This window comes from Microtus ochrogaster, chromosome 10 (assembly GCF_000317375.1).
Source record: "Microtus ochrogaster isolate Prairie Vole_2 chromosome 10, MicOch1.0, whole genome shotgun sequence".
In the NCBI taxonomy this organism is placed as follows: Eukaryota; Metazoa; Chordata; class Mammalia; order Rodentia; family Cricetidae; genus Microtus; species Microtus ochrogaster.
Window position 1 is genome coordinate 5,243,350 of NC_022016.1, and position 26,742 is coordinate 5,270,091.

A 26,742-nucleotide genomic window follows, 5' to 3' on the forward strand; every position below is an offset into this window, starting at 1 on the left:
GGAAAATGTAGAGCTGTCGTAGAAAGTGTTCATCATTTCTAAATTATTCTTGTAAGGAGGTATCATGGCATTTTTAAGGATGAGAAATTTATAGCTCAATGTTTTTAAATAGGTCACCCAAAGATGCAGCATTGGGATTCCAGGTTAATGCTAAATAGCTTGGAAGTATAGTCTCTTTTCACTGAGGCATCATGCTGACACCCATCAACCTTTCTGCATTCTGTAACACTCTATTTCATTCTATAGACTATATACATTGTGCCTGGTGTTGCTGTCATTGAGGTGGTCGTGCCTTAGTAATAAATGAACTACTCATGCCACAGTAATAAGTTCTCCAAGATAGGGAGAAATTTGTTGGTAAGGGAACCAGAAAATAAAAGAGAGAGGAGAGAGAAAGAAAGAGAAAGAGTAAGAAAGCACAACAAAAAAAGTGAGAGTGAGGGGAGACAGAGAACAAGGGAGAGAGACGAAGAGACAGAGAGAGGGGCCTTGAAACAGGAGACGTGTATTCTATGTGCTTAAGAAGTAAGAAACTCCCCTTGGGAAAACTTCCTCACTACAGCAGAAGCACTATGCATGTGAGGCTGCCTCTGCTCTGCTCAGGTGAGCCAAGGCATCTTATTCTGTGCTCATTTCAATGCTACCCTCTCAGGAGTCCCATTTCCAGCCTGCTTTTTAGGAATTCTTGTGAGTAGCTGACAATCATTGGTAGGTGAAGATAGAGATGTGCTCATGTTTTTGTGTTTTCATCCCATATACCATATTCTTAAGGCAGTTGAGTATGGAGAACGTGTCTTGTTCATCTCTTGGTATCTAGCTTTCAGCTGAGGGTTGTGTATCTAGTGAGACCTCAGTAAAAACTGATAGAGCTAAATTTAAATCGGTCAATGCAGAAGCCAAAATACCTTTGTCCTGGTCTCAGAGTCAGTGTCTGCTGACTCAGAGGCTGCTTTGGCCTCATCTCTACTCCAGGATGAAATAGGATATATATGACATCTACTGTACTCTGGCCACTCCCATCATATGTCTCTCTGAGGTCAAATGTCCCTGTGATCTTCAATTTGATGATTTGTCAGAAGAAAAGATTACTGGCATAGGAAACACAGGCCCATAGTGGCTAATTCCAGGGATAACATTATCAGCTAAAATACTGACTCAAAATCTTCCCTTTCTCTAGGAACCCACATCTGGCTTCTTCTGCTAGAGGCTTCATGAGGAGTTCTAATAACTCTGCCATCTAAGGTTGGAATGAAGACTGAAATCCAACACTTATTGAGTACTTGCTGTATTCCACCATGCCAGTTGGAGTACAAATGTATCATTTCTGGTACTTCAGTGTGTAGCCTGGGTAAGATTAATTGCTCCCAACCTACAGCTCCAGGCTTGAATCCAGATCTCCTTAATATCCAGGGGCTGTGAGCAAGCGGCTTACCTTCCTTTGTTCAAGTTTCTTTATCCAGAGAACAAGAATGCTGATGGAACCCCATTCCTAGAGCTTTTGGACTAGGATAATGGAAGTGGAAATGAGTCTGGGTGATGACCAGCATACAGAGAGCCCTAGCAAAGATTTAGCAGTTGTCATGTATCCTCACCCTACAGATAAAGGAACAGGGGTGCAAAGGTTACATGACAAGGACAAGGCCGAGTGCAATTCTATGCATGTCTAACAGTTCCTACCCGCCCTCTCTTTTAAGTTGACCCCATCCCATGGGGGATAGAAAAACAATCCAGAGAGGAGCACGAAAATGCAAAGGAGCCTAGAGTTTGCTTGGAGCAACCATTTCCACACTTTGTTTTCCTAACTGATTTACCCATTTCCTTCAAATGATCTCCCAGACATAGAAAACACATTTTATTAGAGAAAGCCACCTCTGGCCCTATACTCTGAGATGAAAAAGTTTCATGAGAAAAAGATACAGGGGAAAGGAAGACATTTTAATTGGTTGTTTATTCAGTGGTAATTGCAGAGGCAATCTTTTCAAGAGGTGGTATTCATCCTAGCCCAAAGCAGAAATGTGGGTTGTTGGATCTTCTTTCTGGCTCCTATGTGGAGTTTTCTCATTCTTTGGGAAGGCTCCATCTCCCAAAACGTCCACGGCAACTAGCCAGGCTACTGGTCCCACTGGCCTCTTTCCTCTCTGTCTCTCTTGTTGCGGGGAATCCACCCAAAGAAAAAAGTAGCTTTGTTAATAAAAGCTCTCCCCCTGTCAACTGAGGTCTTCCAGCAATGCTAAGCTGGGTGTCTCCCAAAGACATCATGGGGAAACCTTTGAAGATAGAAGTTTGTGTGGGTCTTTATTATCTCCACCACCTTATCTCTTAAGATGATATTGTGGTTTTCGTCTCTCACCTTAAGCAGTAGATGGAAGAGAGTGTAGCAGAGGCAGAAAACTTAGAAGAAAGAGTAGTCTAGGGATATTTATTTAATCCAAATGAAAGAAAATGAGTTGATAAGTCCCCTTGACTTTTTGTTTTGCAGCTATAGAAAAACTAGCAGTTAGAGTGTGGATATGAAATGCCCTGAGGCTCTGGTGTTAATACTCGATCTTCAGTTGGTAGCACTATTTGGGAATTTTTGAAAATCAAGGAGACTAGTTGAACTAGGTTACTTGAAGGTTATACCTGGTCTTGAGTCTCTCTCTCTCTCTCTCTCTCTCTCTCTCTCTCTCTCTCTCTCTCTCTCTCTCTTTCTCTCCTTCCTGTTTTCCATGAACTAAACAACTTTTCTACCACCTGTTTGTCCACACTGCCTGATGCTTTGCCTAAGCAGTGGGAGGCCTAGTAACATAGATTCAATTCTCTAACACTATGAGCTACAAAGACTTTTTTTTTGCCCATGAGCTGTTTCGGTCATGTGTACTGGTGATAGTGATAACAAAAGCAGCTAACACATTAGCCTTGTATATATATATATTACAAATCTGTGAAATTTATTTAAAAAATAACTTATGAGCGGGGCGATGGTGGCGCACTCCTTTAATCCCAGCACTTGGGAGGCAGAGGCAGGCGGATCTCTGTGAGTTTGATACCAGCCTGGTCTACAGAGCTAGTTCCAGGACAGGCCCAAAGCCACAGAGAAACCCTGTCTCGAAAAAACCAATAAATAAATAAATAAATAAATAAATAACTTATGCCTCCTAGAAAGATCAATCAAACTGTAAGCAGTATTTATTAACTTGCATGAGGATATCACACCGAGATAAACAGGGGGACTTAAATCTGGGAACAAATTGCTTTCACTTTCTGAGCTCCTGGTTCTGAGGCAGATCAGGACCACACACTCTCTTTTCCTAGCCTCCAACTTTCCCCTTCCGGAAGTAAATGATGCTACCAGTTCCCTTTTGCATAATACTCTCAGTCTCAGCTTCCAGTGTCTGTTCCCCCATTGTCTAAACGTCTTTTTTCAGTTTGCAGCCTCAACCATACAGGACCTCATGGTTTCCTTACCCAGAGCCCCCTGCGTGTTTTCTAGCTGCTCCTTGAGTATTTGTTAGCCTCTGTCTCACAACATCACTTCCTGAATTCTAATCACATAAAATCTTCCCTCCTCGGGAAGTCTGCTACTCCATCCTGATCACTTCCAGTTGAATTTCAGAGATCAGAGAAACCACCTCTCATGAGTGTTGAGCACGCTAGCAACCCAGTGGGTGATATACCTAGCTCCATGTACCCACGTACTCACGGGGCACTATAGTAAACCCACAAGACACTTATTGGTTAGTGTTGGCTACCCGGACTACGTTAGTTACTGTAGTGACCAACAGTCTAAGTTCATCATTACCAGTAGTTGAAAATGAGGATACTGGTCTAATTTTTATTTCTAATCTTTAGCATTCTCTTTTGAGTTTTACTCATACTGTGAGCACCAATCTCATTCATTAGACCGAGGATTCAAATAGTTATGTCCCAAATTATGATTTTCGTGGCTCTTGAAAACTTTTTCAAATACCCACTGGGACATAATCACTCATTTGAAGTTATTGGGCACTTGTCTTTTAAATCAGATAGCATCATACCTGAGTGACCAAGAATAAGCCCTAAGGAAGTGAGATGATTTGCCTGTGCTCACATCTCACCAAGAAATAGAAGGACCAAGCCATGGATCTGGCTTTCCTGGCTTATGTACATCTGATCTTGATTTCAGCACCTTTCTGTTGGTGAGTGATGACACCTCTTCCTTCGGGTAGAAACTATTTTCTTCAACTGTGTATAGTTTAGCAAACTTACCATGCTAGGGATGGTAGTCCTACAGCTTCCTAATCTGGATACCTCCATGTAGATGTTGCATGGATATTCAGCCACATCTCACCTCACTGCACACTACCTGCAGCCTGCTCTGTAGCTTAAGGTCTGTGTCTGGCCAATGGGCTAGTGAACTAGATTGCTGCTGTCCAGCTTACAGCCTACTAAAAACTAAATGCACAAGAGGTAGCCATGTATTTCAAAGGAAAAAGTTATGAAATCTTTACATTTAAAAAATGCTTTCTGGAACAAGTTGAGAACATTATAGTTTTGATTACAAACATTTTCATAACCTTACATTACACAAAGTGAGAGCAAGGCAGAAAATACTTCAAGTGTTCTCAAGCATTTTTGACCACAATCACAAGTGGCCCCCACTCCTGCCACATCCCCTGTCTTTGCCAAAACCCCACTAATAACACAAGCAGCCAAGTTTTGGAAATGGTAATCTATACTACAATGCCAATCTATACTACAATGCCCTTGTTAAGATTAAGTCCCCTCCCCAAGCTATTTCTCAGCAGTGCTGCCTGTGTTTCTTTCCCTCCTGCACATCTCGTGCACCTGGATTCCACAGTGAAGGTTGTGGGTCCCCTGGAATGTCTGTTTTAGGGGCCCAGCCCTGATTGCCAAGGCCCCCAGACGTTAGCCTTTTGCCAGAACTACATTTCAAAGCCATGAGTGCAGTCCTGGAGGGAGATCAAAGCTCTCTCAACTCAACTGTCATTAGAATATTTTCTTTATGCATCTCACTTGCTGGTTAGTGCCAATAACATATTTCCTAAACGCACTGGCCTGAGATGGTACAACTCTGCAATAATATGAATGAGAGAGCTGTCAGGACCTGTTTTATTGAAAGACAAGCAAAAGGGAACCTCATTCAAAATGCAAAACAACAAACCCCTTCCATGAAGTCATGGGAAAAGGTCTAGGAAAGACCGAGCTCTTTGGGCACGAGAAACTCAGTACCCTGGTTGCACTATTTACCCATTTGAGAGAAGAAGGATCAGAGGTATGGCTTACAGGAAGCCCAGGTCAAACCTCATGTGCTCTGATTTCTATTCAGATATTAAAGCAGGTTGCCTTTCAGCTGACTTCCTCTGTGCACAAGTCAAAGACTTATTCTCCTGGGTTGCTCCCTGGGCCTTTGATGGGCGCAGTCTGGTCACAGAGGATGGTGCTGGACATGTGCAAATGACCTCAATTTGTGGAGCATTTGTCTGAGCTGAGAGTGGGCCAAGCTAAAAACAGTTCTTTTTGGGTTAAAAGAAAAGGTAGCAGATGGCTATTTTAAGACAGAGATAGAGGAATTTGAATCCTTCTTCTGTGAACTGCCCTTCTGACCTTGAACATGTGACTCACTCTCTGACTCTCAATTTTCTCACCTGTAAAATGGATGTTACAAAATCCGGCATAGAAAGGAGCATCTAAAATTCAGTATGATGGTCCATCAGAAAATACCTAGAACACCAACCTCCTCATGAAAAGGCTCAAAGATAGTGGTTCTCCTTTGAACTTGCTCAGCTCCTATTGCCTATTGGGCTTGTATTCCATCACTGACCCTAGCTCCCATCACTGGGGGCAGTGTGTGTGTCCTTCCTCCTCCCACTGTGGGTCACCCTGCTTCTCCAGCTCACAAAACAAGGCACTGTCTCATCACTGTCCTGTTCCCAACTCCAAATGCAGCTTGCCATTTCCAAGGAGCCCCATGGATTCATCAACCACGACTTTACTTTCAGAACACACCAGACCATTTGAAAATGATTATCAGAAATAAAGATCAAAGCTGTGTGAGGCAAGTCATCAAAGCAAGATAAACCTCAGAATGTTTATTGCATCCATATTCTTGTTCCAAACAACAGACTTTCTCCAAGCTGTGACCGGTTCTAAAACCTGAATTTTGTATTTTATTCCAAGGTCCCTAATGATCTGGAATTTATTTTCCTGTTTAGCTTCACCATTATAAATGCCTAAGATTGCCTCTCTTCTTTAACAAAAGACTCACGCAATGCAGTTCTTGGAGGGTATATTAAATCCTTGGAATCTTGAATGTTTGCTTTCTGAAATAATAACTTTTATATGAAAGTTTGACCCCAAGAAAAATATAACAGCAACAAAGATAATTGAAAAGCTGGTTGTTCTTTCATTCATTCATTGAACATCACATTCTTTCATTAACTCCCCAATTTCCTCCCTTCTTTCCTGTCTGTCTGCCTTCATTTTTTCCCAACTTCCTTTTTCTCTCTTCATCATTCATCCTTTTGATCCCACCATCATCTATCAACACTCATTGAGATACTATTTTATACTATGGCTAAACTGGTCATAAAAATATGGGAAGAGAAACAATTACTATAAAAACTAGAGATTTTATGAATGAAGTGAAATAATTAGATGATGATAATAATAGTAACAAAAACAATATAATGAGGTAATAATTTAAGGTGTTTCCTTCCTACTAACTCGGTTTGTATGCTTTCAAAAAGATATCCTTTTGAAGTTTAAAAAAAATGGAAGTCTAATTATGGGTCTCCCCTTCATACCTGTGAAGAAACTATGATCAGGTGAGGTATCAACAATTTTCCCGGGTCCTTTCACTTGTAGATGTCATGATGAATCCAGGACGGGTGCAATGGGATAGGTGTGAATATTTGCATTACAGGAGGTGTTCTATTGAGTCTTGGGTGGGGGGCAGTCAGGGATTAATAAAAATTTTGGATTATTTTTAAATGAGATCATAAGTAGAGATTTATAATCTTCATGAGTAAAAGAAAGCATTCAAAAAGGGGGAACATGTCACTAATTATGTCTCTCATGAAAGATAGCTGGTAGTGTAAAAGACTCTACTTGATGATGAATGCATTTCATTGAGAACTACACAGCTGCTATTTTTCTCATTTGGCTTTTTGAAAATGGTCTTTAGAAAGCATTGGGTAGATGACAGGTGCAAGAACACCTGGTTCTTAACCAGTCCAGCTTCACAAATTTGATTTATGTGAAGCACACCTCAGGACCCAGGCCTGTCCCCACCATTTCTGAAGCCACCCCGTGCTTTTTCAGCACCAGTTCTTCCTCATATCAGCACTAATCCACATAGATACTTACTAACAGGGACTTTCAACATGGATGGGTTCATGTCAGGATTTGTGCACTGCTAAGTGTTGTATATCCATGGCTCAACACTGCTCACAGCAGGGAAATGCTCCGGCACACAGAGACAAACAGTCCCCTCCCTAATCTTTATTTATTGCTAGACAAGAGTACCTTTGATAGTCCTAGGGCTTAGAGTTTACTGACTTTCAAAGCAGCCCATAAGTCAAGAAGTATCCCTGGCTACATAAGAGAACATTATACCTTAAAACATAATAATATGTTTTAGAAGAACCATTATAGGAATATGACAATTTGTGTCAAACTACTGCTTTCACAACAAAACCAGGGAGATCTAAGAGCCACGGCTTTCTCTTCCCACCATCTAGTTTCCTTCCTGTAGAACTCAAACCACAATTGATAAATAGTACAGTTGCCCACATTGAAAGAAATATGCATAGCTCACTAAAGCCCTAGGGTTTGTCTTTCTCATTGGAATATAATTTAAAAAAAGACAAACCCCATGTGTTTCACAAGTTGTAGTAGCCATGATGTTTTAGGTACAAGAAGTTGTTCAGAGACTGTATACTTTGGCTCTAGTTTTAGCCATGTTTGCCACATAACAGATGGAAAGACTAGCTAAATAACACCGAATTTAGGAAGGATAAACTGAGAATTACATCATCACCAACAGTTGTCAATATGGTAGCATCTGGAATTTATTCTGGACCACGGTTCCATATGAATCACATAATCCTAGGCAAATAACAAATGTATTTTAAGTTAAAACAATAAAATTACAACAGTAGGTGTAGATCTCTCTGAGTGACCTTTAACAAACCTAATAACTTCTCCAGATTTTGTCTTTCCTGGGATGAAAGCAGAGACGGCTTTCACAGGGTCATGTGACGATAGAGCTCAATTCAGAGAAAGGGTATAGGAAACATGATGTTGTATGTCAAGCTGTTTGAAAATATCATTAAATTTAAATTAATTTTTGGAACGAGGATGCTACAATTAGGACTTGGAGGAGAAAGAGGTAGAATGCTTGCCCACTTCCCAGGTGTCACTGTCGGCGACCAAGGGATGTTCACAGGGTCACAGCGTGTCAGCTAGCCTGACTCCTTCACTGGAGTGCTAAACACAATGCATTGAATTAGACACAGGAGCTGAGAAATCCTTTGAAAGCAGAATCTCGCTCTTACTTCTCTAATTGCATCAATGTCCATGTGTGACCTTATCGTTATCTTTAAAGACATCAAATCCTACATTTGTACCCTTGGTTTCTGTCCTATCCTAATCAGCTTTGTTGTTAAGAACCAGAATTGCAAAAGCTGATTTGAGAACATCTCTGTCTAACAAAGAGTAGATCTTCAAGTTTGCTGTTTTACACACAAAGAATTAAAGTAAGAGTGAAGAAGTGTCCAACTTAATGGTGGCCACTGTGCTACTAGAAGAATCTTCTTTCCTCCTTCTTTGTGTATGGCCAAACCACAGGCAAACTGTCTTTCTCCAGGGATCTTCTTGGGAAAAGTCTTCACTTGTGTATGTCTTTCACGTAAGAAGCTGACGCACCTTGTGCTTCCGCACTGTTACAGTCACCAGTACCCTCTATGGCTGTAAAAATAGTTCAGTAGTAGGGAGTCAAGCTCAAGGCTAAGGGCTGCGGTTGGCCTTCTGAACTCACAAAAGGCTGGAATCACAAACATCAGAAACGTAAAAATGGAGACAGTGTTTTCCCCACTGTTTTACCACCAGACCACTAAACCCACCTAGAGCTCGGAAAAGAGAAAGACAGAGTAGCAGAGGGTGAAGGAGAAATGAGAAGGCTCATTGTGCCCCTTCTGCAAACAACTCTGCAAGGAGAAAGTCTCTGCTTACACATTAGTTCACTAGTTTGGTGTTTATAGAAAGCAAGAGCGGAGGTGTGGAGCTTCTCTCTAAGGTGGTAGGAATAACCAGCGCTGAGTATGAGGGAGCAAGTTGAGTTGAGATCCATTTAGGAAAGTGCCCACTAAAATGAAGTGCACTGTTCTCTGTAGGTTCACCCTTCCCTCACAGCCTCATTGGCTATATTTCCTAACTGGAAGGGAATTTGACCAAGTTCTGAGGCTGTCATGAGCTGTCAGTGTCACCAGCAGATGGAGAAAGGGAAATGAGTGCTGAGTGTGCCAAAGTTAGGATGGAAAATCCCCAGTCGTCTCCTAGTGTAGTGAGGCCTTCAAAAGGGCATCCAGTAGACCTGTCTGTCCGGGGAACTGGAAATGCAAACGCACACTGAATCTACAAAAGGGGTAAGAGAAGGAGCCCCTCAGATCCTGGTAAATTGGGAAGCCAGGAGGCAGCTTACAGGGAATAGTACTGACTACGTGAGGGACAGAGGGACATCTTTCTGTCCTCCAGGTCCTTTACTCCATAATATTCAGTGGACCTGGGCCCCACACATGCCCACTGTTTCTGTCATAAGTGTCCAATCATAGTGTGGCATGCTGCTTGTCTCTCCAGAAGAGAAGTACATTAGTATTTAGTATACATAGGGCTTTTAGAACTTAGAGAAAAACTCTAAAAGATATGGAACTCATAGCAGCTAAAATCAAAGGGCAGTGGTGATGGGTTCAAAAGTGTTTGACACTTATCCTAGCCTTGAAATTCTAGAATGAGGGCTCAGCACTGCGAAGCAGGTGAGACTGTGGTATGAAGGGAAGACATCAGAAGACTTCCCAGGAAAGGCACGTCCCCAAACAACAGCTGCAAAATCATTGTTCTTTGTAGTGCTCAAGTCAGCTGCTACTCCAGGCACCCCATCGAAACCACCCGGTGAAGCCGACTGTCACTTCCATCACTGATGCCCCGGAGGGAGGCAGCTACACAGAGCTAAGTATGACTGTTCTAAATGGCTTGGTGGAAGTACACTCTAAATGTGCTCGGTCTCCCACACTTGAAGTGGGGAACTGTGTGGTTTTGCATACCTCACTGTTTGGAGCTCCCTGCTAGCCTCATGTTTTGGAGCCTAGTAGACTCTGTTGATACCAGTTTCTCCTGCAATCTGCTTTCAACGACTAAAATGTCACACAGTGTTCGGAGGTGGAAACCGACTGAAGGTTAACTTTACTCAGTAGAAAAGCTTGAAGAAAGCCCAGAATTAAAGTAGAGACAATTAGACCAGGCACACCACTGTGCCTGCTCATGCTCATTGTGTTTCAACATGAAAGCAAGCATGGTCAAAACATCTAGCATCTTCCACCAAACTAGCATGTGCCTCCTTACGACCACTGCCAGCACAGCATGGGATGGTTTGTGAGGCAATATATCTTCTAACACAGCTAGACATTTGGGATAATTGTCAAATAAACTACTGTACAAACTCAATACGCTTGGTATAAGTCATGTGGTCTTTATATAACAGCACCAGATCTGTGGCTGGTCCTTAAAAGAAAGCATCTTAAGAATGAAAGTAGTCTGGTTAAATACTTTCAGTTTGTATACTGCAGTTTGTTCCTTCTTTGTTATGAACCTGTAAGAATGCAGTCTCCCCGAAATGAGAGCTGACATGAGGGCAGGGGTGTCTATGTGTACATGGAAGGGATGGGGAGAACATCTCTAATCCCCACTATGTATCACACTTGAAAGCAAGTGTTTCACACCAGGAACTTTATTTATATTTTTTGACATGCCACAGTATAGTTGTTATCGCCCAATTTTAACAGATGAGAAACCCACAATTCTTACTCAACAATGAGCCAAGGTCAGACAGCTAGTGCAGAGTGGAGCCAAGATTCAAACCATGGTCACTCTCCAACATGCATATTTTTTCCACTACACCAGCTCTGACTCCTGGTATTGTTGCAATGAATATTAGTCACGTTAAATAAACCCTGATATTTTGATTATAAGATTCCAAGGCAATTTCTCTTACAGGATTACTGGAAAGGAATGAACGAAGTTACAGAGAGAGAGAGAAAGAGAGAAATGCCATTTTTTTTTCATCTGCTAGCTGGTTAACTCTTTAGGACACTCTGTGATTCTCCTTTTATGTGACCCCAGGGCCACATAAAATATGTGATTTGTACCTTCAGATGTTTCTCTCAGTAGATGTGAAAATGGAGATTCAGAGTTTAGAAGACTGGCCCAAGATTTCATAGCTAAGAAACTGGCCAGCCAAGGACACAATGTGTTTCCCTTGAATTTTTATTTTATCCTAAGTCTGATAAAATAAATGCTGATTCTTGGAGATGCCCATCAAGGAACAAATTGTGTGTCTCCATGCATGTGTCCCAACTAGACTTAGCTTTTTCCTACTCTCTGACTTGTCTTCCCATGTTAACTTAAGTAGCCCTACCCACGCAATCTGTCCCAACAAGGTCTTTTCTGTCATCTCTAAATCTGCCCACACTTCAAAGCTCTTTTGTTCATGCCACATCATGAAGATTTCTCTAACTTCTCAAAACCACAGTAGATATTTCTTTTTCTAAAGTCACAGCCAGAGGTGGGAACCCTTTCCATCCAGCCACAGTTTTTAGGTACCACAACTGCCCGTCCATCTTATCCCTATAGGCAAAAGGTGATAATTTCTGTCCGTGTTTGATAACCTTGTAGTGAAGAGATAAGGCTGTTTGTTTTCTTAAATACATACTCAGCATTGTAAGTGTTGTTGCTTCAAATTCACCCCTCCTTCAAACCTCCTTAATTATTCTGTTTGAATGTACCATCTGTTTTCTACCAGGACCCTGGCTGTCACCTCTCTAGAGTATGACTATTCCTGGATGCTTGCTGAAATCATAGTTCTTCCAGGTATCTGGCTCATTTTTTCCTACACAGAATAATTTTCTGTATTTGAAGTTCACATATTATATGGATTGTTTGTATATGACTTTCCATTGAGGGGGTGTCCTTCAATAATGAGGAATATCTTCAACTGGTGAATAACAAGGAGGCAGACAGAAGAAGATACACACAGCAAATTACTGTGAGACCAAAGAGAAACAGTTCCCATGTTGTTTCCAACATGACTTGAAATACAAAATTAGGAAAACGTTGGACTATCCAAGATTTACTCCAAGGCTAGCAAGGTTACCTTCTCTGTCATGGTTGTAATATTAGCCTGAATGTGGTTATCAGTGCCAACTTACACACCTGTACTGATGGGAAATCTATTCCCCTGTAGGCTAGAACATCACTAGAAAGACCATTCCAACTGGAGATGACACCATCTCATTTCCAAACTCCTCCTCATGTCATTCTGTCCCACCATGGCTTCAAAATCACATAGACTGTCTCTGCTCCCTTTGGCACAGGGTAGGTCTACTTAGAATTTTAAGTGCAGGTATCATGGTCCTGTTGTTCAGGCCATAAGAAAATGTTTTCTTCAAGCCAATTATCTCACATTGCTTATATTACAAAGTATTCAGCACCCACTATCCCAGCTTTATTTTACAGCATACTTAGGCTTTCGTTATTATTATCATTGCATCTTATGAGAAAACACAACGTCAATATTCGCTTGATTACTTTGGTGCAACCATAGAAACAGAAAGGGACCATTTAAATCACTTACAAACTCACTATCCTATTACTTTTTATCCCAGACTCTAGGGAGAATGCCAAGAAGGTTCCAAGGACAGAATGTGTGACGGCCCATTCTACAGGATAAAATGACAGACTAGTACTAAAACCCTGGCCAAAATCTCAGGACTGTGGAACATATAAGCTATTGGGATGAAATTACAATTGCTATTTTGCTAAATGGTCATAGTACCAAACTGTCCTAAAATCCACATCTCTCTACCCTTAGATTTATGCAGCTTTAGAACTTCATTAGAGAGGTTTCTTTGTGCATTGGAAGGGATTAATCATAGCAACTAATAATTGGCCAGAGTATAAATAATTGTCTGTGGAGGGCTCAGTCATAAATGAGAGTATTTCACTCTCTCTCCCAAAGCTTTAAGAATCATCATAGATGAGAAGAAGATCTTAGTAGCTGGAAGTCCAGAAAGACCAGAGAGAAATTGTCTTTGCACACGATAGGACTGCTGCATTCATGAACTCAGTAGCTATGGTGGTCTGCCTGTGTATGGGGTGGGGAGGACATCAGCTGACACCCCTAGCTCAGGAGCCATTAGCAGTTGATTAAATTTTGGGGAGGAGAGAGCCAGTTTTCTTTAAGGGTGTGACTCTTGTTAGATCAACCATATAACCATATTTCAGTGAATGGCAGCAGATCCATGGCCAGGACAAAGTGTGGGTTAAAATGCAAAGGACGGAAAGTTGGCAGAAAGTGGCGGATGGATCTGAGAGAAGTTAAGGGGATTAAGGAGTAGAGATTATGTTTAAAACACATTGTATGAAATATGAATTTTTCAAAAAAATAATTAGAGTATGAGAACCTAGAGAGGAAGAAGGTGGTTTAAGATGAGCTGGGTTCAGTTCCTAGCATCCATGGAAGATGACCTACAGCTATACACAGTTCCAGTCAGAGGGGATTTAATGCCCTCTTCTGGACTTCATAATAACATGCCCACATCGTGTGTGTGTGTGTGTGTGTGTGTGTGTACTCGTGTGCGCACGTGCACACACATTAAAATAAATTTAATTTTTAAAATAATGAGAAACAAAAACAGCAATAACAGACATATGGAAATAAAGACAGATGGAAAGAGAAAAAGGGAAAGAAGGAGGAGGAGACGAGGATGAGAGAGGCAGGGAGAGAGAAAGGGAGGGAAAGGAGGAAGAAGAGAGAGAGAGAGATATGCTGAGAGATTTTTTTTTTTTTAGATAGTTCTTTCTAAAAATTCACCTAAACAACAGCAGCCTGCATTTCCTGGCTTCTGCTCCAGTAGCCTGCCTGCTTTTGTCCCTTCTCCCCTTCTTCTTTGTCTTCCCTCTCTCTTGTTCAAAATCACAAAGTGAGTATTTCTCTGAAACCTTCCATAGGTTTCTCTCTGCACACAGGGCAGCTGATTCAGCCTGAACCCAGTAACCCCAGCTTAGTCCTGATGACACAGGGCCTGGTGGGGCTCAGCTTGTGCACACAGTTTTTGCAGTAACAAACAAACAGCCCCTGACTCGAGTGGTCACACTACTGGCACACGCCATGCACAGACATTTGGAACATTCAGTCTTGTGATGAGAAAAGAGGAGGCCTTTGGAATCTGCCGGTGTTGCCTGTTGATTTTTTAAATATCTGGAACCTGAGGCAAGGGACTCTGAAAGGGCCAGTTGGCTTCGGTTCTGACTCAATTATGACCACCAGACTTCTCACAAAGTTTTGAAACACTGCCCTGCCTCTAACCCCTGTCCTTCAATGTTACCTAGTTGTTCCTTGGATTTAAAGATAGTTCCATTCAATAGTTTTAGAGTTAAAAAGTCAAGGTTTGAGCCCAAGCCTTCCACACATAAGCAGGATGACTTTAAATATGCCGCTTCATCTTTCTGAATCTGGAATTTCTTTACATACAACAAGATTGGGAAACTTGCCTTCTCAACCCTTGGCAGATGCTAAACATAAATTTGTGACATGAATCAGAGAATGGTTAGCTGAATCGACCTGTGGATTGGATGACTTTCACTGTCCATGTCTACTTTCTATCGACTCTGTCTTTGAACATAGGTATTTCATGTAAGCCTGATGTAGTAGCACACTCTTTGCTGATCACAGGGAACCTGCGTTTTTCATTTGCCTAATGACTTTACTGAATCAGGCATACTGCACTCTCTAAAGGCCACTATTTCCCATAACTCAAATGAACATGCTAACTCCCATCTTATCTCCTTTGCCAAGTTCTTCCAGGCCTCACATGTGAGCAAAATTGACTGGAACAAACTAGCCTTCCACTAAATCTCCCCTTGTATGCAGCACAAGACAGTAGCAAGGCAGAGTCCAGAAGCCCCTCCTATACCAGCAGGCTGAGCTGTCATGCACTCTGAACTACTTCCAGGCAGGACATTCTCTTGCCAGAATCCTCATTTCTCTGAAGATATGTATTTTTCCTGTGCAAGGGAGGTCCTTGCTATTTTGAGAGAGACAGAGAAGTATGAAGAGAAAACCCACAGGGGTTGGCCAATGTGCCGAAAGGATCAACAAGGCCAGGGTCATGTGTATTGGACAGAATAGGAAAGTTTCCCTAAAACAGGAAAGTGGTTGTTGACCCTTTCCCTGACTTCAGAGTGGAAGTCCCACACAAACAAAAGTCACCCTCTGGTTATATTTCGCATGTTGGGATTGCAGGTTAGTCAATACCCAGGGCAGACTCAAATATCTTGGGCAGCAGACCTCCTTTCTTCCTAATTCTGAGGAATAATACAATTACCTCTTCCTGAAATGTCTTTGTTTCTTCCCCAGTCCAATTTCTGGTCGAGTTAAAATTATACCCATTCCTTGTATACATACACTTTGTATGTGTGTGTGTGTGTGTGTGTGTGTATTCACACTCAGATAACAGGATCATGTCTAACCTTTTACTCCGTCACCCTCCATCTTGTTTTGAGACCCAGTGTCTCTCACTGAACCAGAAGGTTACCATTTCACTAACTTAATGGCTAGCGAGCTCCCTGAATTTTCCTGTCTCTGCCCCCTGAGGCATGCATGACTGTGTGTGACATCTGCATGAGTGCTGGAGATTTGAACTTAGGTCATCCTGTTTTCAAAACAAGCATGCTTATCCATCAAACCATTTCTCCAGAACCTTCTATTCTTCTTGTTGTTGTTGAAATAATTATTGTTTTAAATACTTAAGGTTTAAAACACGTTGTGATGGGATAGAAGCACATAGAAAAGAGGTTACCATAGAGAAAATAGCAAACATGGTCATTATCTCACAGAGTATTTTTTTTGTTGTCTTTTTTGCATAAATACTAAGTACAGTGCATATTTATTGCCCATAGCTGTCAAATTGCACGCTAGATTTCTGAAATTCCTCAGTTGTGCTTCCCATTCTGACTGCTTTGGAAGGCCTCGGTGAAATTCCACCTGTCCCAACGAACTCTTCAGGACACATTCAAGGTTCCCGACACATGCTTTGAGTGGTACTCCTTGAATACCGAGCCATTTTCCTTAGATAAATATGCTTTCCTAGCGAGCTAGTAATGTGCTGGCCCCTGAAGGGAATACAGTGTCTTCTATGCCTTCTCTCTAACCTCTGCGAACTCCGCAAGCCATCAGTCTCATGTCACAGATGCAGAAGGAACCTCTAGGAGGTCACAGAGTGAGGAAATGGCAGAGCCGGGATCTGAACCCAAGGCATCTATTCCTAACTGGCCTACCATTTACCAGCCCACTACCCACAGAAAGCCCAGACACTGGAAGATTTCCCTATCATTTTCTCCAGTACAACAGCCACAAACCCCATGTAGCAACTGAGTAACAAAGGAATTGACTTTTACAGTTTTACTTCCATGTGCATCTATGTGTGTGGGGCGGTGTGTATGTTGCTAAAGATTGAACCTAGACTTTTGTACTAGTAAGGCAAGTGCTCTACTCCTGAGCTATAAACCTACCTCTTTTTTATTTTGAGGTAACATCTCTCACATTTGCCTAGGCTGGCCCTGAACTCATTCTGTAGAGGAATCATAACATCTTCCTGTTTCTGTCTCCTAAGTTGTTCAGATTATAGGCTTGAATCAACAGGTGCCACTGGTTTTATGTATTCATAAATAAAGTAAAAGTAATAAACAAAAATGTAAGAATAGAATAAAAAATAAAAATACAAACTAAATAAAAAGAGTTCTGTTTCCTTTTAACTGTGCTAAATTTTAACAGCAGCCTACAGTGTGAAGCTACTGGATTGGTGGGTACAGAGCTCATCAACACAACCACATATAGTACAACAGTTATTCACATGCGGTGCATGCTCCCAGATTAAACTTGAGCTCTTTGAGAGGACAGGGCTTTGAGGCCTTCGTCATGTTCAATGGTAAGCACTCAGTACGTAGTCTTGTAAAGGACTATGCATGCACATAGTCCCCTGGATAACCTTAGTATTAGACTTGTCTTGGTCACAAGCCTGTTGTCTGAACTGGAGTACTGTCACAAATTCCAAGGAAACCTAGGTGTCTTATCTATAAGATAAAAACATAACAGTCAGTTCTCAATGGGACATCTTACCTGTGTGGAGAATCGGGATCAAAGCATGTCTTAGTGACATCAGTGATGTCTGGGTCACAGCACTCTCCACCATCAAAATTAAACCTTTCGTAGTTACAGTCCATGTCACACACGCCATTCTGTTGCTTCTTCATGAAGGCAGGGTAGCGCAGCTGGCGGCAGTCCCCACCATCATGGCCGGTCAGTGTATGGTTGCATTCAGGATCGCATTTCTCATCCCCAATCTTGCTGATGTCACAGTTGGCGAGGATGAGGCGATGACGCAGAAAGGAGCTGTTTATGTCCATCACCTCCAGCTCCCAGGAGATGTTGTAGTGCTGGAAGGCCTCAGTCAGCTCCTGGTGTTGAAAGTCGATCTGTTGCAGGCTCACCGTTGGGTTCTTATGGTCATCGTCATAGATGTTGACCACACGATAGCGTACCACCTTAGGGCGACGGAAACTTGGGAGCTGGTTGTAACTGGAGATGACTTCTGTGTTGTCACATAGCGTCTGCCCACAAAGAGGAGGCTCTAAACTAGTGTCCAACAGGAAGCTGTGGGCATTGCTGAATTCCATGCGGGGGATGTTACCATCCTTCATGGGGGACCAAGTGCGCTTCACATTGTCCCAGTTCTCCTGGAGGAGGAGCTGAGGTAGAGGGGTGTGAAGGCCATGGCTTTCCATGTCAGACAGTACCTCTCTCTGTGTTCTGGCTACCTTCCATAGACGGAAGTTCTCGATGTGGCCCCTGAAGTTGTGATTTTGAGCACTGCCCCCCAACATGAACACTTTACACTTCTGGGTCAGTGGGCTGAATATGCCACCAACTTGCTCCCCAGAGGTTGCAACCTGGGCACCATTCAAATAGAGCTTCATCTGTCTCCCATTGTAGGTAGCAGCTAGGTATACCCACTGGCCTGGCAGGTAGCTGCGATGGGCATCAATGGTGGTCACTTTCCTGGCCCGGTCTGTCTTCAAGGAGAAAAAGTAGCGTGGGTCTCTGTTGCCTTGATCACTGATGGTGTGAATGCCCACGACCCATCCTCGGTCACGTGAGGTATAAGAACATTTGTCATACAGTCCTATGTGGTCCCAAAAGAGAAAGAATAAAAATAAAGCACGGAAATAGATGCTGGTTAGGTTTTTTTTTCTCTGATAGAATTCACATCAAATACTCTAGAACAATTGTTTGTTTTGGTTTTTCTTTTGTTTTTTTTTAATTGGTTGGTTTAATTTTTTGAGAACCTGTCCTAGAACTAGCTCTTGTACACCAGGCTGGCCTCATACACATGCCCCTGCCTCCTGAGTGCTGGAATTAAAGACATGAGCCACCAAAAAGCTCTATGGGACCCTGGTTGTTACTTATGTACTCTTTGGTATCCTTGACCACACTGAGGACAATTCAGTAAGGGCTAGAGGAACTAACAGGGAGAGGGAGTAGGATTTGTCAGTACCTCAGGGCAAATGAACTCATAAAGTTTTACTCATTTTTATTGAACATGGAGTATACCAGAAAGCTTCTGTTAGAAGAATGAGTATTTCACCAGTTAAAAAATTAAAACAACATCCCCCTCCCCCTGCAAAGATCACAGCCTCTTAGTTCCTCAGTTCTATCAATAGTGAGGAGGCTGAAATGGAGAACAAATGACAGGAGTTTATTCAGAATCACTTACAAATATCCCAAGAACCAGTGTTCATTATCTAACACTCTCCTCCCTGTAATGTGTGTGAGTATGTGTGGGTTCACACATAAGTATGTGACCTTTTCAGCTGTAATCAAGTATACAGTCTAAGTCTGTAAAACAGGCAAGGCATCATGGTAAGGTCTTTATATGCAATAGCTTAGTGAACACATATAAATCCATGGCAGTGATATTGTTTTCTCATTTAAGCAATGGTGAACATGGAAACTAAGGGAAGGGAAAAGATGGGTATGAGGTCAGTTGGTGGATAAGTGGATTCTAGCTCTTGGAATTGGCTGTCTAATGTATACAAGTTGCATAATACCCCCAACACTCATACCACCAAGGATTTGGATTTCTTCATCTACCAAGGAAAGTTGGAGGTAGGTATCACAAGTTTTAGTTGGTTTGTAAGGACATTTAAAGGCAGACATCCCTCTTGAGAGATCTAGAAACTTTAATAATCTGCTCAACAGATTCCCTATGTATCTGATTATCTTTGTACTCACCAGTCCTCCATCCCCCACCCTTTCTGGAATGTACCCGCTGTACCTTGGCACAGGCAAAGCTTTCCGGAAGATGAAGAGGATTTTCTAATTACATGTGTACTTTAAGTGTCAGATGCTTGTATGAAGCCAGGTGAGAAGAGAAAGAAAAGGAGACAAGAATGAATAAAAGATGCTCATTTGGGAAGGACAGTCCCTACTCTCACTGGGGAATGAATCAGTGCGGTCACCGTAACTCTGAGTGTGCATCTGCCATTAATACTCATCAAATAAACATGGAGCGTGTCCAGCAAAATCAATAGAAGAGGCCCACACAGTCTTTTTTTTTTCTTTGTGGGCACTGGGACCTTAGCATCTGTGTAAATGTCTATGTTAGCATCTGACACTGCCAGCATTTTGGCAGAGGATCTAAGCCCACCCACTTCTTTCTTCTTACTCGGAACATTTTCAGGCAATGGACAGAATATCCTAACACAGTCTTATGCAGTCTGGGTGACACTGGCATTGCAGTAAGTGCCTCCGGGCCTTATTTGAATGAAGTTTTGTATTACACAGTCAATCCATGGATGATTTTATTTATTACAGGCTTCCCTGACTAACACACAAAGCACCTCTTCCAAGGGTGCATTCTCTGATAGCTCTGTAGCATGGGCCATTCTCTCTACTGAACCATTTTGCTTTCAGAAAACAGCATTGGCTTACTCACTTTGGAGTTGCCTGTATCCATCGTGTGGTCTCCTCTCTACTAGACTGGATGGCTCTTGAGGGTAGTGACCAGTTTGGTTATGTCTGTAACCGGTCTAGCCACTTGTTACAGTAGGCACTCAGTATGTGTCCCATGAAGAGAACATGGATATATAATTCAAACAGAATATGAAAAAGAAAGAGGGTTTTAAAGACAAACAGAATTTAAGAAACTAATTCATCAGTTATCAAAAACAAAGAAAGTAAGAGGACAGATTTGCTTCTACTGTAAGGGAAGGGGGAGGATCTTTGGGTCCAGAGTAACCTGTTTTGACTCATAATGACCGAAATTACAGGCCATATGTTTGGAACAAAATCACCTCATCTCTGTAGACCTTGACTCCCTCATCTATATCTCTTTTTACATATTCTGTCCTACTTGAAAGACATACTGGGTATAATATTCTTGACATACACAGGTTATCTAAACAAGAGCTGGTTTTTAAAATGCTAAAGGGGCTGGGAGTAAATTACAAATGAAAGAGTAGGAAATAAGTGGAAACAAAATACAAAGGCCCCAGAGAAAGGAGGTACCATGAAATCATCTTGTTTGATATGGTAAGATAGAGCATAAAGGCTCAAAATCCACTTAGAAATCCCATATTTCCATCAGCCTAGACAACAATAAGAGACTATATATTAAAAATTACTTCCCTGCTGACTCCCTCCTAAGACAAAGAGCTGTCTTCATATTTGCGATGAATTTCTTCAGAATCATGTCCTGCAGTCTATGTAGAATGTCAGTGGGACCAGAGGTTCTTAAATCCATCACATTTGTGTCCTCCTTCTTAGCTCAGTGTATCCCTCTCATCTACTTAATTCCTCCGTTATTATTCATAAAACAAAAATGAATGGTAATCTAATAGGAAATATGACACATTCTCTCTCTGTCTCTGTCTGTCTGTTTCTCTCTCCCCCCTTTTTCTTTTGCCAAGGGCTCTTGGTCTCTGCTTTTTTTTGTTGCTTTTGGGAAGAAGTCTGACTTGTTGTGGAGTTAAAATGTTTAGACATTTGTAGGGTTCAGCAGCTTCCAGTGACTTGGAGTATGGTTCAGGCTACCTGATGCTGCCATACAGAAGTTCATAGGAAGAGGTGGCTTGCCCCAGGATGCAGGAATGTAGGACAAAGAGTGGTTTTCATGACTCAAGGACAAATGACATTAAAGTGAATGAGACCCTTGAAGCAGGGGCTTCAAAAGTTCAATGGAAATGCTTTCTTGAAGTATGATTTTTTGAAATGAAATCACTGAGCTTCCTAGGGATGGCATAACGACTTGGGGCTGAGAGTCAATGTTTGCATGAAAACTATCTTAATTGGAGCCACCTTGTAGAAGACCAGATGCAAAACCCTCCTGTACTGTATCAGACCTGAACCAAGCCTTGGCACCAGAGATCTGTCTTGTTATGCCAAGTAAATTGTCTGGAATTAGTCATTGCACTCTCTATGCCGCTGGAGCTCATTCCTCTCTTCTGAAGTGGGGAGGGTGAGATAAAATGATCCTCTGCTAAATTTGAAGAGCTCCTTTGTTCACTGATCTAATGAACCCTTGTGTGCTGGCAGTACTCAGACCTGTGTGTTGATCTGAACGGGATGCCTTATGTCATTCTCAATCCTTGCATGCTTAGATTGCTACCTCTTGCAGGACACAAAACAGTATCTTCTTGAGAACCCAGGAATATTCACATAGTACCACACTATCCTTTCTCACATTTTTCAGTGAAATAGAGACAGATTTAAAAAATGGTACAAGTCTGTCTTAAGTTAGCCGTCTGTGTGGAGGTAGAGGATAGCCCCAATGGACATATCCCTGTGTGACAAGGCAGAAGGGCAAACACAATTTTGCACAAAATCTACATGTAACAAGCATACACCTGCTTAATGTTATAGCCTACAGAAACAAAGAATAAAAGTGACTTCAAGAGTCCTTTTGCAGAACAGTGAGGTATCTGGAAACATTGCCCAGATGAGAAGAAATGAGTCACAATTCCAGGGTCACCAGGACACCAATCTACTGCCATTCTATATGGCCTGGTCTAGAAGCAGCTAAGTTTGCTATGCAAAGGGCTTCCATTTGATTTTTACTCTTTACTATGTGTGTGTGGAGGGCACACATGTGCTCCAGTACTCATGTGGAAGTCAGAGGACAGCTTTGTGAAGCTGGTTCTTTCCTTCCATCCTCAGAGGCTTCAGGAACCAAATGCATGGGGTTAGCCTTGAACAACAAGCGCCTTCAGCTGTTGAACCATCTCTTTGACCTCTTGTAGCCCTTTCCCAGGCTCACGCCTACACTTCCACTCACACTTGGCAGGAAAGCCTGAAGGCAGGAGACCTGCACAGGGTATTGTTCAAATGCCTCAATTTAGGAGAACGCTCTGGAATATGTGACACCTTTTATGTATCAACTGAAAGATTCTACTCCAGGGGTATACGTTCTATTTCTCTACTCTTTTCTCTGTTTAAACATGTTACTCTTACTTAGGAATTGCTGAATATCAAGGGCTGTACATTAAGTTTCTCATTTGACCTGCTCCATGAAACTGTCAGTATCCACACTGTGCACTCTTCAGAGAAACTGAGGCTCAAGAACAGGAAGTTTAAATCTTTGAAGAAGGAAATTGAAATTGAAGAAGACACCAGAAAGTGGAAAGATCTCCCATGCTCTTGGGTAAGCAGAATTAATATAGTAAAAATGGTAATCTTCCAAAGGCAATCTGTAGATTCAGTGCAATGTCCATCAAAATCCCAGCAAAATTCTTCACAGATCTCAAAAGAAGAGTACTCAATTTCATATGTTTTGAACTGAGTGTTTGTGACCCCTTAAGACATACATGTTGAAGCCACATCACCTGGAAGCTCAGGGAGTGACTGTATTTGGTGTCAGAGTCTTTAAAGAGGTGACCATTTAACACCTATGTCACCACCATAAGGTCAAATCCAATGTTGATGTCCTGATAAGAGGAGACATTGGGGGCATATTTGTGCACTAAGAAAAGATCATGTGGATTCACAGAGAGGAAGTCATCTAAAAGTTGGAAGGAGAAAATAACCCCAGGCAGACTTGCATTTCAGATTTGTAGCCTTCAGGACTGTAAGAACAGAAATGAGCCTGGCGGTGGTGGCTCACACCTTTAATCCCAGCACTCGGGAGGCAGAAGCAGGTGGATCTCTGTGAGTTCGAGGCCAGACTGGTCTACAAGAGCTAGTTCCAGGACAGGCTCCAAAGCTACAGTGAAACCCTGTCTCGAAAAACAAAAACAAACAAAACAAAACAAAAAAACAAAAGAAAAGAAAAAAATGAAATGAGTGCTGTTTCAGGCAGGCAGGCTTTGAGCCTCTGCTAGGGAAGCCAGAGCCGACTATTGCTCTATCATTCAGTGTGCTTTCCGAACACTCCCACTGGGATGTCGCTAAACTGTTGTCATCTCCCCCTGCCTTGTGTTCTTTTCACATCCCTTCTCTTGCTATGACACAGTGTCTCAATTTCCACTCCTCCTTGTTGAGCAGAGCAGTTTATTAGGAGGAGCCAGCGATGGGCACTGCATTCTCCATACACACAAACACCTTCATTACTGGGAGGCAAGAGTCTGTATTTCCGTGGGACTTGACTTCCCTGAGGCCCCTGTTTAGTACTAGCCTCACGGGCAGCTGCTCCACCATCACAGTATCGCTTATGATGCTCTTGCCAGCCTCATACAACAGCTGCTATGCATTTGTCCATGAGAAAAGGTGGGGCTCAGAGAAGTTACATCCCCTTGGCAGCGTCATATAGATCTAGGCAATAGGAATTATCAGAATGTAGGTGTCAGTGTCCAGTTCCATTCCCCAACTCTGCCTCACTTTCTCTACACTATTCTCTTGGACGCACTTACATTTGCCGCTGACTGGAGAGGAGAATTAGCCAGCCAGGGAACTGCATATTCAACTTGTATTGCTTACTTATTTTTCTCCTTTGGAGAGTATCTTTATAAAAAAAAGAAAATGCTACCTGGGACATTTCTCATTGTTAAAAAAAAGTAGCAGATGCAAAGAAATAATGGTAATAATAACAAGTTTTTTAAGCTCTGTGTGACAATCTCTATGTTAAGCACACATGACTCTGCAAACTCTTTGGCAGACATGAAATTTGAGTGTGAAGACCATAAGTGGTGTCCCAAGGATCCCTACTAAGGTCTGGGAGAGACACCATCCTGAGTGCTGTCTGACTCTGAAGCTAAAATGGACATCAGGATATGTTCCTGCATGGGAATCACCCTGAGCACGTGTCCCCCACTAGGCTGATGCTCGGCTGCACATCACTGAATAAGCCAACTATTTTCTGAGTTTCCTTATTCCCTCTCCTAATATGAGGACCGCAGCAGATAGGCCTAAAGGTCCCTCTAATCTCCTAAACTCCTGATTCTAGGATCATGATTTGTCAGGTAACACCAGTGTGATTATCCACTGTGGGAAGTTTAAGGTAATGGGTAGGAGAGGCAGACTTGGGTTCCCCAACTTTATAGTATATTCATGATCTGTGGGAATCTGACATGAGAATGCAAGCAGAGGTAATATGATGTAGGAATAAAAGAACGAATTTAGGTCAACAATCAGTTTCTCACAGAATGCTAAAAAAAAATTAAAAACTAAAGGTCGACACTGGTCTTTTTTTGCTTTGTTTTGTTTTCCATTATTTAATTGCTAGTATCAAAACCATAGAAAAATGCTTGAGAGAGCAATCCTATGGAAAGCTTTTATCTCTCCAGAGGAGAGCAATTAAAACAGACAGATTTGGGTTAAGTATACCCATGGTCCCTGCACTGGGTTTGTTTGGGAGAAAACCCTAAAATGACCTGAAGGATTCCAAACCATCAGACATTCAGAGAAAGCTGAGATGGTACCAAAGGGCAATTTTATCTGTTAGTGCCAGAGAAGAAAACCATCAAATGTAGTAGCCTCAGTCACACGACCAAGACTTGCTGAGGAGAAGTTTCCTGCGAGTCAGCTCTGCATGCGTTCTGACAGAAGCAGGGTTGTAGGAAGCAGACAATGTACCCTGCATATATTTTCCTGCCCAGATTCTTTCTTACGCTAGAAACTAGTTTTGAGTGTCTCATGACCTCATGGAGCAGCTTACCAGTTTCCTTAAGTGGTATGACCTTAAATGAAGCTCTCTGAGTCAAGGATCCTTCCACCCGTCCTCTAGGGATGAAAGTTTTTAGTCCATTTACTTCATGTGCTTCACAAGTATCTTTGGAGTGGTAAAAGAATACATACTTCTGAAGACTACTTCAAACCATATAGATGTGAGGCAAATTTGAGAAGGGCACATTTAAGATCTAAAATTTTTTTGTTTCTTTATTTGTTTTTCTAGACAGGGTTTCTCTTTGTAACAGTCCTGGCTATTCTGAAACGCACTCTGTAAACCAGACTGGCTTCAAACTCACTGAGATCTGCCTGCCTCTGCCTCCCAAGTGCTGGGATTAAAAGCATACCACTACCATCAGGCCTGACCTATGAGATAGAACTGGACTGACAAAGTGCTTCTGGAAGCTGAAATAAAACCTGAAATTCCCTCTACCTTTGACTTTGCAGCCTGAATCCTTTGGTCCTAAAAGCAGCCTATATATAAAATGGAAAGGTAAGAGTTTAAAACTGGAGTCTTGGCTCAGTGGAAAAATTGTTTGATGAACAAATATGAAGACCAGAGTTAGGATTCCCAAGTGTCTGTGTAAAGACCTGGCATGGAAATGTGCATCTGAACCATAGTGCTGGGGGAGAAGTACAGTGCATGGAAATGGGCAAATCTCCAGAACCTGCTGATGAGCCAGTCTAACTGAAATGGTGAATTTCAGGTTTAGCAAAAAAGCTTGACTCAATACATAACATAAGGAAGATGCCGTATTCTGGCCTTTGCAAACACCTTCACACATGCACACTTGTTGTGATTATGCATACCTACACAAAACCATATGCAGGTATCATCCCTCCACACATGAGTGTGCATCAGTTTAATTAGAATGGTCCCCATAGGCTCAGAGATTTGCATGTTTCATCCTTAGGGTGTGACACTAATTGACAGGAATTAGGAGGTATGGCCTTGTTGCAGTAAGTGTGTCCTTGTTGGAGAAGTGTGTTATTGGCGTGGGCTTGGGGGTTTTAAATGCTCAACCAGGCCCAGTATCTTTCTGTCTGCTGCCTGTGGATCCAGATAATACTCTCCAGCACCATGTCTTCCTGCATGCTGCCATGCTTCCCACCATGATAATAATAATGGACTAAACATCTGAAAATGTAAGAAAACCCCAATTAAATATTTTCTTTTATAAGAGTTGCTATGGTCATGGTGTCTCTTAATATCAGTTGAACATTCACTAAGGTACATGTGCACTCACTCACACACACACACACACACACACACA

The 26,742-nt window shown here is 42.1% G+C and overlaps 1 protein-coding gene across 1 annotated transcript in view; it reads right to left on the reverse strand.

The window, feature by feature from the left end:
* The window catches only part of Pappa (pappalysin 1), a gene marked incomplete at its 5' end in the record, with an annotated part of 238,799 nt that overhangs the window by 191,463 nt on the left and 20,594 nt on the right, over positions 1 to 26,742 (reverse strand). Inside the window, one exon of the mRNA XM_005352645.2 lies at positions 17,432 to 18,494. Within this exon, the coding sequence (XP_005352702.1) occupies positions 17,432 to 18,494 (1,063 nt within the window). The remainder of the gene's footprint in view (positions 1 to 17,431; positions 18,495 to 26,742) is intronic.